The following is a 17108-nucleotide window of genomic DNA, read 5'->3' on the forward strand; positions in this document are numbered from 1 at the left end:
GCGGGCCCCTTGCAGTTGACGCGGGGGCGGGGAGTCAGCGAGGGCGAGCCTACTGAAGTTTGCCGGGGGTGGGGAGAAGGTGGGCCTCGAGCAAGCCCGCTAGAGGTGGGGTGCGGGTGGTTGGCCTCAGGCGCGCCCCAGGGCATAGCCCGGGGCGGGAGGCGGGAGGCGGGGCTTGGCGGCGGAGATCTCGGCGCTGCAGTTAGCGCCGCTGAGCCCCAGGAGCTGCGGGTAGGAGGGGCGAGAGAAAGGATGGGGGCACAGAACCGGAAGAAACGAAGGGCTCCTCCGCTTCAGCTTGTCCTAATTTGGTGCCCAATCTGAAGCTGGGCTGTACCATTGCATACCTGGGGGGAGGCTGTGGCAAAGGTAACAAGAAGGCCGAAGGCACAAAGGGGAGCTGCTCCCATTCCTGGAGAAGCTTAAGTAGTGACTCGAGTGCAAGAGTTTAAAGATACCGAGACAGCCCTAGGTGGAAAACTTCCGGAAGGGCCAAGCGTTCGCAAGGGCTCCCTATCCCGCTCAGAGCATAGATGGTACCATCCGGAAGTCCGGGCGGAGACAGAGGCTGCGCTTCTCGCGAAAGGGCAGGCATCGCGGGGCTGGCCACTTCCGTACTTCCGCTTTCCGGCCCAGCCAGCGCCCGCGATGGTGAGAGAGCCGGGCCCCCGGCCAGGGACCCCCAGCTGTTCAGCCTCAGGGCAGTGGGTCGGTGGGAGATGTGGCTTTGCCGCAGGGGCGCGGGGCTGAGGGATGCCCGGGGGTTGTGGGGACACCATGAGGGTGGGAGAAAGAGGGCGGGGGCCCGAGGTGAGGAAGGGGCGAGTAGGGGTACTCCCTGGTTTGAAGCGGGCCTTGCGGCTTCGTGATCAGCCTTCCAAGCAGGTAGGGGCTTTTACTGAGCCCTGGAGGAAGCTGGAAGTGGGGCTTCCTAGGCTCTTTGGAGCGTTTCGAGGGTACGTAGTCGGCCTCTTAGCCCGTCGAAGGGCCGCTGAGGCATGTAGCGGGTCCATCTGCCTGTCCACAGTAGAGCTTCACTAAATACGCCCTTTGTCTTCTGCCTTCCTGACCCTACAGTTGCTTAAGGCAGGCGGCCACACTTCCTTATCCCACTCTTGGTACCTCCAGCCCTGCTTCCACCCCACTGGAGGATCTCTCGTGTTGCTTCCATTCAGGCCCCTCCTGGTCAGAACTGAACTGTGTCAGCCCTAGTGTTTGTTAGCTGTGATACTGCTCATCCCTCCCTTCCTGAAAGTCCTCCCTTTTTCATACATGTGGGTATTCTTGGGAGTTGTGACTTTGGATGACCACCTCCCTCATCGTCACACCTTCCCTGGTGATACCGATCTAGTCTGCTGGCTTCGATGACTTTCTTCACTCTGATGACTCCTAATCTGGCTTCTCAGCTCTCTTTGAAGGTTTGCCTGGGTATCTTGAAGAGACCTTGAAATTACACCTCTAGTTCAAAACTCATCTTCCATTCTAAATTTGCTCTTCCTCCTGAGTTCCCTATCCTGGCAAACTTTGTGAACTCGTATCCCTGCTAGAAATCTGGATTTTTTTTTTCTAATGGAGCACATGCGTCTTGATTTTTAAAAATTTAAGTTTTTTGAGGTATTGTATGAGACTACGTCTGTTTTATTCATGAAAGGACAGGCGTCACGGAGCCAGTCACCTTTTTTAGGTTTACTGTCTATAACTATTGCCAAAGGCCGGGCGCGGTGGCTCGCGCTTGTAATCCCAGCACTTTGGGAGGTCGAGGTGGGCGGATCACGAGGTCAGGCCATCCAGACCATCCTGGCTAACACGGTGAAACCCCTTCTCTACTAAAAATGCAGAAAATTAGCCGGGAGGGTGGTGGTGGACGCCTGTAGTCCCACCTTCTCGGGAGGCAGGGGCAGGGGCAGGAGAACGGCGTGAACCCAGGAGGCAGAGCTTGCGGTGAGCCGAGATCGTGCCACTGCACTCCAGCCTGTCGCTCCAGCGACAGAGCGAGACTCCATCTCAAAAAAAAAAAAGTGTTGACAAAAACTTGCTGGGTATGGTGGCATGCACCTGTAGTACCATCTGCTCAGGAGGCTTAGGCAGGAGGATCACTTGAGCCCAGAAGTTCGAGGCTGTAGTACCCTGTGATCACGCCTGTGAATAGCCACTGCACTGTAGCCTGGACAATATAGCAAGATCCTGTGTCTTAAAAAAAAAAAAGTCAAGTTATGTAACCACTACTACAACCAAAATACAGAATATTTCCATCACCCCAAAAAATTCCCTCGAGCCCTTTTGTAATCACACCTTTCCTCCTTCCCACCCCCGACAACCACTGATTTTTTTAACCCCTATAGTTTTGCCTTTTTCAGATTGTCATGTGAATGGAATGCTTTAGTATGCAGGCTTTTAAATGTACCTTCTTACCATAGTACATGTGAGAGTCAACCATGTTGTGTGTATCAATAGTTACTCTTTTTTATTGCTAAGTAGTATTTAATTGAATGACCGGACCATAGTTCGTTGGAAGTTGTTTTTTTCTTTTTTTTTTTTAAAGACACAGTCTCTCCCTGTCGCCCAGGCTGGAGTGCAGTGGCCAGATCTCGGCTCACTGCAACCTCAGTCTCCTGGGTTCAAGCAGTTCTCCTGCTTCAGCCTCCCAAGTAGCTGAGATTACAGGCACCCGTCGTGGCTAATTTTTTTGTATTTTTAGTAGAGACAGGGTTTTGCCATGTTAGCCAAGCTGGTCTTGAACTGCTGACCTCAGGTGATCCACCCACCTCGGCCTCCCAAAGTGCTGGGATTACAGGCATAAGCCCCTGGGAAGTTGTTTTTCAGTTCCGTTATCCACTCCATCTAATGTCAGTCCAACACTTGTGATACTCTTTGCTGGTGACACAGTCTGCTGTATGTCTCACTTCCCTCTCCAAATCATTCTTCACAGAGCTACCATGCAGCTGCAGTCATGAACTTCCTCCTCAGAAAGCCCCAGTAGTTCCTTACCCCCTTAAGAGAAAAGCTAAACTTGGTCTGGCATTCAAGATTCCCCATGATCTGACCTCAGTCTACCACTGCAGCCTCATTTAGTGAATCTAAAATGCTTCTCATATACAGAAACATTGTACTCATTACTACTCTGGAACTCTTGCTGTCCTTTTGTGTTACTCTAACCTTAATTATTTCTTTTGCTCATTTATTCTACAGGAAATGAGTAAGACACTCTACATGTTACGTACTGAGCTAGGTTGGAGGCTATATAGCTGTGAGTAAAATAAATATGGTCTGTTGACCACGAGGTTTACAGCCTAATAAAGGAGAAATCACTTTACAAAGGCATGAAGGAGGCCAGGTGCAGTGGTTCACGCCTGTAATCCCAGCATTTTAGGAGGCCGAGATGGGCGGATCACTTGAGGTCACGAGATTGAAACCAGCCTGGGCAACATGGCAAAACCCCGTCTCTACTAAAAATACAAAAGTTAGCCAGGCACGGTGCTGCACACTTGTAATCTCAGCTGTTTGTGTGACTGAGGCAGGTAAATCACTTGAACCCGGGAGGTGGAGGTTGCAGTGAGCCAAGATTGTACCACTGCACTCCAGCCTGGGCAACAGAGTGAGACTCTGTCTCAAAAATAAAATAAAAAAAAAATAAAGGCCAGGCACATTGGCTCACGCCTGTAATCCCAACACTTTGGGAGGCTGAAGTGGGCGGACTGCCTGAGGTCAGGATTTGAAGACAACCATGGCTAACATGGTGAAACCCCATCTCTACTAAAAATACAAAAATTAGCCGGGCATGGTGGTGTACACCTGTAATCCCAGCTACTCGCGAGGCTGAGGCAGGAGAAAGGCTTCAACCCAGGAGGCGGAGATTGCAGTGAGCAGAGATCGCGCCACTGCACTCCAGGCTGGGCAACAGAAGCGAAACTCTGTCTCAAAATAAATAAATAAAAATTAAAAAGATATGAAAGGCCGGGCGCGGTGGCTCAAGCCTGTAATCCCAGCACTTTGGGAGGCCCAGACGGGTGGATCACGAGGTCAGGAGATCGAGACCATCCTGGTGAACACAGTGAAACCCCATCTCTACTAAAACTACAAAAAAAAACTAGCCGGGCGAGGTGGCGGGCGCCTGTAGTCCCAGCTACTCGGGAGGCTGAGGCAGGAGAATGGCGTGAACCCGGGAGGCGGAGCTTGCAGTGAGCTGAGATCAGGCCACTGCACTCCAGCCTGGGTGACAGAGCGAGACTCCGTCTCAAAAAAAAAAAAAAAAAGATATGAAAGACATTTTATTGTAAATTGTAATAAATGCTTTGTAGGCGGAAGTGAAGGCCTAAGAGGCTTTCCTTAATTAAGCTGAGATCTGGAGGATGACCTAGGCAAAGAAAGAGGAAAAAAGCCTACAAATAGATGGTCAAGCATGTGTAAAGCCCTGAGGTGGGAAAGAATTTGGCTGATATAAGGACTGACCAGTACATCTAGAAGCTAATCCCTCTACTAAGAATGTCCTTATTCTAGCCGAGTGTGGGGCTCATACCTGTAATCCCAGCACTTTGGGAGGCTGAGGCTGGTGGATCACAAGGTCAGGAGATCAGGACCACCCTGGCTAACATGTGAAACCCTGTCTCTACTAAAAATACAAAAATTAGCCAGCCGTGGTGGCGGGCGCCTGTAGTCCCAGCTACTTGGGAGGCTGAGGCAGGAGAATGGCATGAACCCAGGAGGCAGAGCTTGCAGTGAGCCGAGATCGTGCCACTGCAGTCCAGCCTGGGTGACAGAGCAAGAGTCTGTCTCAAAAAAAAAAAAAAAAGAATGTCCTTACTCTACTTTTTCTCATTATAAAATCCTCCTAATCCCATTTCACTTTCAAAACCAGTTTCTTCTGCAAATATAGATTACTTGTAAATCTAAATATTTCAACATTTTATCTTTATATCATAGTTATTTTCTGTATATCTGCTATCCAGTTGAGCTGTTTGAGGGTAGAGACAGTGTTAATCATCTTTGAATTCCCAGTTAGCTCAGTGCCTGGCAAACAGTATATACATTTGTTGGCCTAATAGATTGAAGACAATCATGCATTCACTGGTATGTCTCTAGATCACTTTCTCAACCTCAGCACTTTTGATATTTGAGACTCAATAATTCTTTGTAGTGCATTGTAGTATGTTTATTGGATATCTGTCCACTCAGTGCCTGCAGTTCGCCTCCCCGCCAAGTCATGACAGTTGAAAATGTCTCAGCATTCCTCTGGTGTGACCCCAGGTTAAAAAAGAAAGAAATGAAATATCTCGACATTGCCAAATGTACCTTGGGAGGCAAAATTGCCTCCTGTTGAAAACCATGACTGCACCTTGGAAGGCGTCTCGAAGGCCTAGTTTGTTCTGTTCACAGTGGTGTCTTAAGAGCCTTGCACCCTCAGTGCTACCTGGCTTCATGGGAGCTGGAATAGGGGATCAGTGGGTTTGGCATGACAGATTTTGATCTTCCCTTCCCTTTGTGTTATTTCCTATAGACTGCCACTCTCCGCCCCTACCTGAGTGCCGTGCGGGCCACATTGCAGGCTGCCCTCTGCCTGGAGAACTTCTCCTCCCAGGTTGTGGAACGACACAACAAGCCGGAAGTGGAAGTCAGGTAGGGAAGGACAAGTCAAGGTGGGGATGAGGGGTGTGGCACGCAGAGATGGCTGCTGTCAAGAAGGTGCCGTGAACTTATGTCCCAGAGTAGTCAGGACAGCTGCAGTTGACATTTTGTCTTGCTGCCAGCTGAATGGTGATTCCCAATTTGGAGTTAAGAAAATAGGGTCAGGCCGGGCGCGGTGGCTCAAGCCTGTAACCCTAGCACTTTGGGAGGCCGAGACGGGCGGATCACAAGGTCAGGAGATCGAGACCATCCTGGCGAACCCGGTGAAACCCCGTCTCTACTAAAAAATACAAAAAACTAGCCGGGCGAGGTGGCGGGCGCCTGTAGTCCCAGCTACTCGGGAGGCTGAGGCAGGAGAATGGCGTGAACCCGGGAGGCGGAGCTTGCAGTGAGCTGAGATCCGGCCACTGCACTCCAGCCTGGGTGACAGAGCGAGACCCCGTCTCAAAAAAAAAAAAAAAAAAAAAAGGAAAATAGGGTCAGTGGGTTGGCAGGACAGAACCCAGGGGAAAAGACAAGATTGCTTGACACAAGGTATGACTTCTCAGAGCTGGGCTGTTGATGAAGTCTTTCCTGTGGCATTGTTGAAAACACTGGTAGTTTAAGGAATAGTCAGATAATTTAGTTATTTGAGATGCCATCTCCATACTTTTCTAATGTAATGATCAGGGATTTTTTTGTACCTACCAGTCTAGACACTCTGACACCCTAATCCAAATACTCCACATTTTGAATGATTTTCTCTTATCTAGTTTCCATTTCATAAATATCTTTTTCCCCTTTAAAATTTAATCTGGTGCAATGGCTGGTGCAAGCCATTGCCTGGTGCAGTGGCTCACCCCTTTAATCTGAGCACTTGAGGAGGCTGAAGTGGGCAGATCGCTTGAGTCTAGGAGTTCAAGACCAGCCTGGACAACATGGCAAGACTCCATCTCTACCAAAAAAATATGCAAAAATAGTTGGGCTTGGTGCCACATGCCTGTAGTCCCAGCTTCTTGGGAGGCTGAGGCGGGAGGATCTCTTGAGCCTGGGAGGTAGAGGTTGCAGTGAGCCAACATCGTGACAGTGCACTCCAGCCTGGGTGAGACCCTGTCTCAAAAAATAAGTAAAAGAGGCTGGGCACGGTGGCTTATGCCTGTAATCCCAGCACTTTGGGAGGCTGAGGCAGGCAAATCACGAAGTCAAAAGATCGAGAGCATCCTGGCCAACATGGTGAAACCCTGTCTCTACTAAAAATACAAAAATTAGCTGGGCATGTAGTGCGCGCCTGTAGTCCCAGCTACTCAGGAGGCTGAGGCAGGAGAATTGCTCGAACCCGGGAGGCAGAGTTTGCAGCGAGCAGAGATCGTGCCACTGCACTCCAGCCTGGCGACAGAGCAAGACTTCATCTCAAAAAAAAGTAAATAAAATTCAATCTGGTACGTACATAACTGAGATAATCTGGGTTATCACATTAATGGTATGATTTAATTTTGAATTTTAAAAATAACTGATGTTGGCCGGGTGCGGTGGCTCAAGCCTGTAATCCCACCACTTTGGGAGGCCGAGACGGGTGGATCACGAGGTCAGGAGATCGAGACCATCCTGGCTAACACGGTGAAACCCCATCTCTACTAAAAAATACAAAAAACTAGCCGGGCGAGGTGGCGGGCGCCTGTAGTCCCAGCTACTCAGGAGGCTGAGGCAGGAGAATGGCGTAAACCCGGGAGGCGGAGCTTGCAGTGAGCTGAGATCCGGCCACTGCACCCCAGCCTGGGCGACAGAGCAAGACTCCGTCTCAAAAAAAAAAAAATAACTGATGTTAGGATATGCCCTGTTATACTGCTTAATGTACATGATTTCCAGTGGGCCTTTGAAAATGATTAACAGTTTAGAGACACCACACCACAATTAATTACTATTATAGATCTCTAGGTATTCAGAGGCATTACCTTGGAACCTGAACTCATAGGGGTCTCAGAGGCAAATGAATCATTTCTGGATTGATAATTAAAGGAAGCCAAACTGTGTTCAATTTTAGCCTTTCCTTACCTCCAAGACAGGTGTTCTCTCTACATTCCTAAATGGTATATTGGTTTGCCCATGTAGGTTGAGTATCTCTTATCCAAAATGCTTGGGACCAGAAGTATTTCAGATTGTGGAATATTTGCAGATACTTAACCAGTTGAGCATCCCTAATCCCAAATCCAAAATGCTCTAGTGAGCGTCTCCTTTGAGCATCTTGTCAGCACTCAGAAACTTTCAGATTTTTTTTTTTTTTTTTGAGACGGAGTCTCGGTCACCCAGGCTGGAGTGCAGTGGCCGGATCTCAGCTCACTGCAAGCTCCTCCTCCCGGGTTCACTCCATTCTCCTGCCTCAGCCTCCCGAGTAGCTGGGACTACAGGCACCCGCCACCTCGCCCGGCTAGTTTTCTGTATTTTTTTAGTAGAGACGGGGTTTCACCGTGCTAGCCAGGATGGTCTCGATCTCCTGACCTTGTGATCCGCCCGTCTCGGCCTCCCAAAGTGCTGGGATTACAGGCTTGAGCCACCGCGCCCGGCCAGATTTTTTTTTTTTTTTTTTTTTTTTTTTTTGAGACAGAGTCTCATTCTGTTGCCCAGGCTGGAGTCCAGTGGTGTGATCTTGGCTCACTGCAACTGCCACCTCCTGAGTTCGAGCAGTTCTCATGCCTCAGCCTCCTGAGTATCTGGAATTACAGGAATGCGCCACCATGCCCAGCTAATTTTTATATTTTTAGTAGAAATGTGATATCACCATGTTGGCCACGCTGGTCTCGAACTCCTGACCTCAAGTGATCCACCTGCCTCAGCCTCCCAGAGTGCTGGGATTACAGGCATGAGCCACCACGCCCAGCCAGTTTCAGATTTTGGATTTCGGATTTGCAGATTGGGGATGTTCAACTTGTCGTTACTAAAATAGCTGTTTTTTGTAAAGCTCCTACTCTGTACCAGGCACGCTATTAGACATTTGACCCTTTTTGATCTCTCTCAGTCCTCGCCAGTGAATTAGGAATCAGAGTCATTTTACAGATGAGAAAATTGAGATTCCAACAGGGTAACTTGCCCAAGGAAAGTAACAGAGGAGGCTGGATTTCAAAACCTTTTCGCCCTGACTTCAGAGCCTGTGCTCTTTCTGCTGAAGAACACACTCACTGGCCCCCATCTTGGAGCACCCCTGCTTGTGAGTCTTCTATTCCTTGGACTCTGTGGTCTCATAGTGATTCCAGGACCTGCCATGGGGTCACTCTGACTATTCTGTCTCTCTGTAGTACAGAGGACTCTGTCACATTGTGTTTTCAGGAGTAGCAAAGAGCTCCTGTTACAACCTGTGACCATCAGCAGGAATGAGAAGGAAAAGGTTCTGATTGAGGGCTCCATCAACTCTGTCCGGGTCAGCATCGCTGTGAAACAGGTAAGTTCACCATGGAGGAGGCCCAGCGTAAGGAGCTCTCTTTCAGTCCAGGGGTCCCCATCTGAGAGATCAGTGACCCAGATTCTAGATTCAGAGTGCAGGAAACCTAGCCTCTGCTTCCTTTTTTTTTGAGACGGATTCTTAACTCTTGTCGCCAAGGCTGAAGTGCAGTGGCATGATCTCGGCTGACTGCAACCTCTGCCTCCCAGGTTCAAGCAGTTCTCCTGTCTCAGCCTCCCGAGTAGCTGGGATTACAGGCACCCGCCACCACGTCCAGTTAATTTTTGTATTTTTAGTAGAGACGGTGTTTCACCACGTTTGCCAGAATGGTCTCCATCTCCGGACGCAGGTGATCGGCCCGCCTCAACCTCCCAAAGTACTGAGATTACAGGCATGAGCCACCATGCCTGGCCAGTAGAAGGCAACTCTAAACTTTCAACAGGATGAAAACAAAACAATATTGTTAAATGCAGACTACATAATGTTTTCTACAGAAAGTTCTAACCCTGGGGCCTGCTTTCCTTGTTAAAATGGGAGGTTAACAAGTGTTGGGAGATGTTAAGGGCATACTAGCAACCAGCAGCAATAATTTTCCTTTAGAAATGTTGAGAGTTCGGGGCCAGGCACAGTGGCTTATGCCTGTAATCCCAGCACTTTGTGAGACCAAGGCGGGTGGATCACTTGATGTCAGGAGTTCAAGACCAGCCTGGCCAATATGGTAAAACCCTGTCTCTATTAAAAGTACAAAAATTAGCCAGGCGTGGTGGCATGCGCCTGTAGTCTCAACTACACGGGAGGCTGAGGCAGGAGAATTGCTTGAACCCGGGGGGCGGAGATTACAGTGAGCCGAGATCGCGCCACTGCATTCCATCCTGGGCGACAGAGTGAGACTCCATCTCAAAAAAAAAAAAAAAAAAGTAGCCAGGCGTGGTGGTGGGCACTTGTAGTCCTAGCTACTGGGGAGGCTGAGGCAGGGGAATGGCGTGAACCTGGGAGGTGGAGCTTACAGTGAGCGTAGATCATGCCACTGCAGTCCAGTCTGGGCAACAGAGCAAGACTCCGTCTCAAAAAAAAAAAAAAAAAAAAAAAGGAAATGTTGAGAGTTCAGAAGGGAGAAACTTCAGAAATGTTCAGTGTTATTAAAGCAGAGATCACCTAAGGTTATTTCTGATAGCCCAGGTGGTGCTACAAAACACCCTGGGAAATGTAACACTAGTGAAATGAGAATGGGAAGGGCAGCTTGGAGTACAGTTGTAGACTCTGAAATAAGCCATAGAAAACTATAAGAATTACTTCTCTGGAATGGGTCCTCATTAACAGATGGCCCAAGGTAGACCCTTGTTTCAGCTGGCAGCCAGGTCCCCCACTTCAGTGATCCTTCCGAGTACCAAACCTCACTGTCTCCTGGGAGCCTTGGAGAAATTGGAGTCAGAAGACCAGGCTACAAGGTGTTTTTGGCCTTGGGTGTCAGCTTTAGAGAAACGTTTCTCTCTTACACTCCGCAGGCCGATGAGATCGAGAAGATTTTATGCCACAAGTTCATGCGCTTCATGATGATGCGAGCAGAGAACTTCTTTATCCTTCGAAGGAAGCCTGTGGAGGTGAGACCCTGTGACCCATGAGTTTGCGATACCCAGGACCCTGCGTATCGCAATGGCCTGGGATTGTTTCTAGAACCAGGATCAGTGCTCCTCCAGCTGTTTGGCACCCACTGCCTGAATTGACAGTTGGCCTTCATCTCAGAGTGGGAGCAAAGAGGATTAGAAACTTAGGAAAAGTTGGGTCTACCTCAGCCATAGAAAAGGTGAAAAAGGGCCGGGTGTGGTGACTCACGCCTGTTAATCCTAGCACTTTGGGAGACCGAGGTGGGTGGATCACGAGGTCAGGAGTTCAAGACCAGCCTGGCCAACATGGTGCAACCTCGTCTCTACTAAAAATACAAAAATTAGCTGGGCGTTGTGGTGGGCACCTGTAATCCCAACTACTCAGGAGGCTGAGGCAGAGAACTAACTGCTTAAACCTAGGAGGCGGAGGTTGCAGTGAGCCGAGATCGTGCCACTGCACTGCAGCCTGGGCAACAGAGCAAGACTCCGTCTCAGAAAAAAAAAAGGCAGAAAAGGTAAGACATATTGCTTATTCCCAGAGCCTATAGTCTAGCATCAGAAAGAGCTCAGTGAATTAGAAATCCTTTCTAAGCTCTGCCAACTGAATCATAGTCTCTCTCTCTCTTTTTTTTTTTTTTTTGGAGATGGAGTTTTGCTCTTGTTGCCCAGGCTGGAGTACAGTGGCACAATCTCACTCACTGCAGCCTCCACCTCCCAGGTCAAGCGAGTCTCCTGCCTCAGCCTCCTGAGTAGCTGGGATTACAGGCATACGCTACCACACCTGGCTAATTTTGTATTTTTAGTAGAGACAGGGTTTCATTGTGTTGGCCAGGCTGGTCTCGGAACTCCTGACCTCAGGTGATCTGCCTGCTTCGGCCTCCCAAAGTGAATCATAGTCTCTCTTTTTTTTTTTTTTTATTTTTGAGACGGAGTCTCGGAGGCTCCGTCGCCCAGGCTGGAGTGCAGTGGCGCAGTCTCAGCTCACTGCAAACTCCACCTCCCAGGTTCATGCCATCCTCCTGCCTCAGCCTCCCAAGTAGCTGGGACTACAGGTGCCTGCCACCATGCCCGGCTTATTTTTTTGTATTTTTAATAGAGACGGGGTTTCACCGTGTTAGCCAGGATGATCTTGATCTCCTGACCTCATGATCCACCTGCCTCAACTAGGTTTACAGGCGTGAGCCACTGCGCCCAGCCTCTTTTTTCTTTCTTTTCTTTTTTTTTTTTTTTTGAGACAGAGTCTCGCTGTGTCGCACAGGCTGGAATGCAGTGGCGTGATCTTGGCTCACTGCAAGCTCCGCCTCCTGGGTTCATGCCATTCTCCTGCCTCAGCCTCCCAAGTAGCTGGGACTACAGGCGCCTGCCACCACACCTGGCTAATTTTTTGTATTTTTAGTAGAGACAGGGTTTCACCGTGTTAGCCAGGATGGTCTTGATCTCCTGACCTCGTGATCCACCCACCTCGGCCTCCCAAAGTGCTGGGATTACAGGCATAAACCACCACGCCCGGCCCACCAAATCAGTCTTTTAAAGCCACAGTTAACATTGGGTCAGTTGTTGCCTGAATTTTTACTTGAATCTTCTCCACAGACTCCTTGCCAGGTCAACTTAAAATATCCCCAGTGACTGAGCAACTACCACACAGCAGCATGTGCCATCATCAGACACGTCAGGCGTGTTGGCCAAGTTCTTCCTCATCCTGAGCCAAATTTTCTCTCCTGGTCCTAGATCTAACCTCTGGGGCCACCTGGAATAAAATTGCTCTTCCTCCCACAGCCCTCCAGCAGAAAAAGACCTTAATCCCACCCATCTTCCACATCATCTCTTCTCTGAACGAAATGTTCCCTGTTGTTTGATTAGATTCTTCTGTAACAAGACTTCAAGTCCCTTGACTCATTCTCAATGCAGAGTTCTTTGTGCCACAGATAGTCTTCCAGAGATGTCTGATACACACAGAATTCTCAACTGGGTTCAGTTGCTTGGATCCAACCTAGACACCCTCTCCCCCAGAGCAGCTGGGCTGCTGACTGGAAGGGTGTGTAGCTTGGGAGAAGATCACAGCCAGTGGGAACCATGTGGATGAGTGGAGGACGTGACCAGCTTAGTTCCCCTGGGGTGCTAATTCTCTCCTGTTCCTTCTCTTCCTCCTCCCTACTGTCTTCTTCCCTAGGGATATGATATCAGCTTTCTGATCACCAACTTCCACACAGAGCAGATGTACAAACACAAGTTGGTAGACTTTGTGATCCACTTCATGGAGGAGATTGACAAGGAGATCAGTGAGATGAAGCTGTCAGTCAATGCCCGTGCCCGCATTGTGGCTGAGGAGTTCCTTAAGAATGTGAGTAGGGGCCTTTCAGCTTTCCTTCCAGAGGCCAAAGGATCTGGGGGTCATGTTGAGAACTTAGCATCTGGTGGGAAAGGGGTCCAAGCAGTGTGTTTATATCTTCTGAGCTCTCTAGGACCCCTGGGCACAGCAGGTCAGTCAGGTGCTTTGGAGCCAGAGGACCCCAAGTTCATCTCTGAGAGCTACAAGGCGTTTTCTATGTTTGGGTGTCTGGGATGTCTCCTAGTCCCTCATAGGAACTTGGACACTCATTTCTACATCTCAAGATATTCACAAAGGCCTTACCTCTATCTCATTCAAACCCCAAGCGAGGCAAGTGAAGTCTGCATGTGAATTTTCTAGGAATATAGGACAGTTAATCATGTTATAATTCCACTTCTCAAATAGACTTCAGTACTTCCCTTCAGCATGTTTCTCAGGCTTAGTCATGATTCCTTCAACCTGTTTTCTATCACTTGCATGATATCAGTCCTCCAGATTCCTCTTACATTGTTTATGCCTTTCTAATTGAAAGCACGTAGTCATTTGAAGAGGTAGAATTGTTTACATTGATGAACTGATGACATAGTTCTTAGTTGTTTAGATATTCAGAACATGCCTTCTTTTTTTTTCTCCTTTTTCCAAACAATCTTCGGTTTGTTGATATGTTCCACCCAGAGTGGCTGTGATCTCTAGATGGTAGACTTAGTGTGTACTCCCACTAGTAAGTACACACCCAGTCCAGAAGGAGCTTAGATTCCTAAAAATGGAAATTATACCCGCCTCCCTTGGGATTTAATTATACTGAGGGTGGCCAGTATACAGAGTAGCCATAGTGTATGCACAGGTCAGCATGGTTGTTCAGCTCACTCAGCTGTGGAGGCAGACCACCTGTGTGTGAATCCAGGCTCCACCACCTACTCAAGCATGTCACTGAACTTTCAACTAAGCCTCAGTTTCCTCAGCTGTGAAATGAAGGTCTGGTAATTAATACTTATCTTTCAGAGTGGTTGAGCATTAAGTGAGACCATGTGTGTAAAACATAGCACCTGGTATATAGTAAGCTTTCCATGTATTGCAGCACTGAAGTTTTATGACCAGGATACTAGGAACCCTCTAGATTGAACTGGAAGGGGAAAATAGCTCTTGTTCCAATATTGGCTCACTCATTTCAACAATCATTTACTTATTTATGATAATTACATCACACAGAATTAGACACCTAAAAAAGTATGTTCACATATCCCGTTTATTACTCAAAACAATCTTTGAGTCAGCTATTATCGCCATTTTAGAGATTAATAAACTGGGGCTCTAGAAGCAAAAGCACCTGTCCAAGGTCCCTCAGCCAGTAAGGAGGAACCAGAATGTGGAGCTGGGTTTTCAGACTCAGAGGTCTAAGATAGTACCATAACCTTTGTCGGGGTCACACATTCAGGTGCATCCAAAGGTTGGGTAGCCGTGGAGTGGGCAGGATGAGGAGCTGCTAAGCACATGCCTCATCTGCAGGGGCTGGGTCCCACACACCTCCAGGCCATTGAGCCCCCAATTTTTTTTTTTTTTTTTTTTAAATGGAGTCTCGCTCTGTCGCCCAGGCTGGAGTGTGGCTCACTGCAAGCTCCGCCTCCTGGGTTCATGCCATTCTCATTCCTCAGCCTCTCAAGTAGCTGGGACTACAGGCGCCTGCCACCACGGCCAGCTAATGTTTTTGGTACTTTCAGTAGAGATGGGGTTTCACCGTGTGAGCCAGGATGGTCTCAATATCCTGACCTCATGATCCACCCACTTGGGCCTCCCAAAGTGCTAGGATTACAGGCGTGAGCCACTGCGCCTGGCCAACTAATTCATATTCTTTTTTTTTTTTTTTTTTTTTTTTTTCTGGAGACGGAGTCTCGCTCTGTCGCCCAGGCTGGAGTACAGTGGCCGGATCTCGGCTCACTGCAAGCTCCGTCTCCCGGGTTCACGCCATTCTCCTGCCTCAGCCTCCCGAGTAGCTGGGACTACAGGCGCCCGCCACCTCGCCCGGCTAGTTTTTTGTATTTTTTAGTAGAGACGGGGTTTCACTGTGTTAGCCAGGATGGTCTCGATCTCCTGACCTCGTGATCCGCCCGTCTCGGCCTCCCAAAGTGCTGGGATTACAGGCTTGAGCCACCGCGCCCGGCCAATTCATATTCTTTTAAACACCATGTGGGCCATACAGTGCTCATCTTTGGGCTGGTTTCAGGCATGGACCATTGGTTCACAACCTTTGGTCTCTAAAATGTCCAGGGCTGTCCTAGGCAGCATGGGGGTCCCTTGAGGGCAGAAAACATTTCAAGGGCCTGTCTTGGTTGGAGGATCATCCAGAGCTTGACACAAAAGTACCAGAACCTGGGTCCTTCTCCACTTGGCCCTCTGAGTCCCCAAGCCCCTTGCATGAGAGCCCCCATGCCTAAAGAAAGCAACCCCAGTTCACCAGGCAGGACGCTGACAGGGCTTTCTAGCAGCCTCCATGCCAGGGCACAGGGGAGCTGTGGATAAGCTCCATGGCTGTTAATTTTTCTGCCTCATCTAGTGTTAGGCTTAGGGCTGGTGCCCATAGGTCACTTCTGAAAGCTGGCTGAATTAGAGCATGACCACAAGGTGTCCTGGGACCCAACTCTGCCCATCAGAGATATGAGCACAGTGGCAGCTCAGGTTCATGCACCTCCTTAGAGCAGTCCTACCAGGATGCAATAATAACCACCATGCACTGCCTCTTGGTTCTCTTGACAGTTTTAAACTATCTGGCTGGATCTTGTGGCCTTCCCCCTCAGACTACCCATGTCTCCACGAAGGCGTCCTGGAGTCACTCCCCAGAGCAGCGGCGGCAGCGGCGGCAGGGAGCTGGGTTGGGGTGGGCATTTGATGCGGGAGGTGGGTGATGTGCTTGCTAGCTGGGCAAGAAAGCAGCTGTGGACCTGCCCCAAGGCCACACATGCCTGGTCAGGCTGGCTTCTGATGGTCAGTGCCCTGGGCCGGGACAGATTTTTTTTTAACGTCTTGAAACTTAAACTCTGTGCTTGTAGGATACTGTAACCTTTTTGTCTTTTTTTTTTTTTTTTTTTTTTTAAACCTCCACCTCCAGTGACTGTGACTGGTCCCAGTGATTGTACCTTATTGGTTGCTGTGGGTCTGGGCGGGCCTGGAGCCAGAAGGCGACTTTATTTTTTCTCTCCTATGCCACCCCAGGTGGGGAGGGAGGGAGGTTTCAGACTCCGGTTTCTCTCCCTTACCCTTTTATTCCCAAGCCTCCTTGGCCCCAATATAAGTGGTGGGAACCCTCTGCCAGCTTCCTGAGTTCTGCCTGAAGATGGCCCCCCAGCACTGGTTGGGGACAAGGGCCAAATTGGTGACCACCAGTCATGCCTAGGACCTGGGGCCCAAAAGCCAGGCAACCCCTGACTACAGGGGCCACTGGGTACCCTCCTAGTTGAGAGGGGCCGCTGTTTCGCCTTGTCCGTCAGTGCCAGTGCCTGTGCCAGAGGTTGCGAGGTGAGTCCTCCAGAGCTTCCCAGCCGGGCCCTCCTCCTGCCTGTTCTGGCTTGTCTGCTCCCACGCTAGCTGTCCCTTTTCTGATTCTGGTGGATCCTCCCTCCCCTAATTAAAGTCTCTTTTTGCCCCTTTGGGGCTGCATGAGGTCTTTGCTGTCTGTGTGTATGAAAGGAGGGGAGGTGGGGCTTCTTTTCCCTGAGACTAGATGGCTGGTAATTGTGCCTGGAGCTCCCCACTGGGTGCAATCTCATGATTGGTCCCGCCATTATTCCTACCAGGGTCCCCAACCCAGAGACTCCATTCATTGTAGTCCAGGCACCATTCATTTCTGAAACTGCTCTCTCTGCCTATACAGAGCTTGGGTGCTTTTCATATAATGAACTTAACTTGGGCTAAAAAGTAACCTCAGAGAAACAGTGCTCCCATTTGGTGGATAAGGAAACTGTGATTCCAAACATGAGATGTAATAACTTGCCCCAAATCTAGCCAGTGAGCAAGAGAGTAGACTTTTGTCTGTGCCAAAACAGTAATCACCATCCACAAGTGGCTATTTAAATTTTAATTATTACAATTAAATAAGTTTAAAATCCAGTTCCCTAGTCCCACTGGCAACTTAACAGCTACCAATGAC

The 17108-nt window shown here is 49.2% G+C and overlaps 1 protein-coding gene across 8 annotated transcripts; it reads left to right on the forward strand.

Moving 5' to 3' along the window:
• The first annotated feature begins 2 nt into the window (after nt 1-2).
• ARPC4 (actin related protein 2/3 complex subunit 4) lies at nt 3-16619 on the forward strand. 8 transcript variants are annotated; one of them, XM_065538941.2, is made up of 7 exons: nt 623-708; nt 5495-5613; nt 8615-8803; nt 8892-9034; nt 10540-10635; nt 12809-12979; nt 15719-16619. In XM_065538941.2, exons 3-7 carry the CDS (start codon nt 8653-8655, stop codon nt 15722-15724), a joined length of 567 nt encoding a protein of 188 aa, XP_065395013.1. In that variant the 5' UTR covers nt 623-708; nt 5495-5613; nt 8615-8652; the 3' UTR covers nt 15725-16619. The 8 variants fall into 8 exon arrangements, with proteins under 8 accessions (XP_073888980.1, XP_045241772.1, XP_065395013.1 ...); XM_065538940.2 differs by having other exon boundaries at nt 623-701; XM_045385838.3 differs by having other exon boundaries at nt 623-651.
• Nucleotides 16620-17108: the final 489 nt, after the last annotated feature.

The sequence above is a fragment of the Macaca fascicularis genome, chromosome 2 (genome assembly GCF_037993035.2).
Source record: "Macaca fascicularis isolate 582-1 chromosome 2, T2T-MFA8v1.1".
NCBI lineage: Eukaryota > Metazoa > Chordata > Mammalia > Primates > Cercopithecidae > Macaca > Macaca fascicularis.

Bases quoted from the DNA above. Each gene is read 5' to 3' on its own strand.
- ARPC4 (XM_045385837.3), top strand. From the start codon at position 534: ATGGTACCATCCGGAAGTCCGGGCGGAGACAGAGGCTGCGCTTCTCGC. The intron at 702-5,494 runs GCAGTGGGTCGG...TATTTCCTATAG, and splicing joins CCCAGCTGTTCAGCCTCAGG to ACTGCCACTCTCCGCCCCTA. The intron at 5,614-8,922 runs GTAGGGAAGGAC...TTGTGTTTTCAG, and splicing joins AAGCCGGAAGTGGAAGTCAG to GAGTAGCAAAGAGCTCCTGT.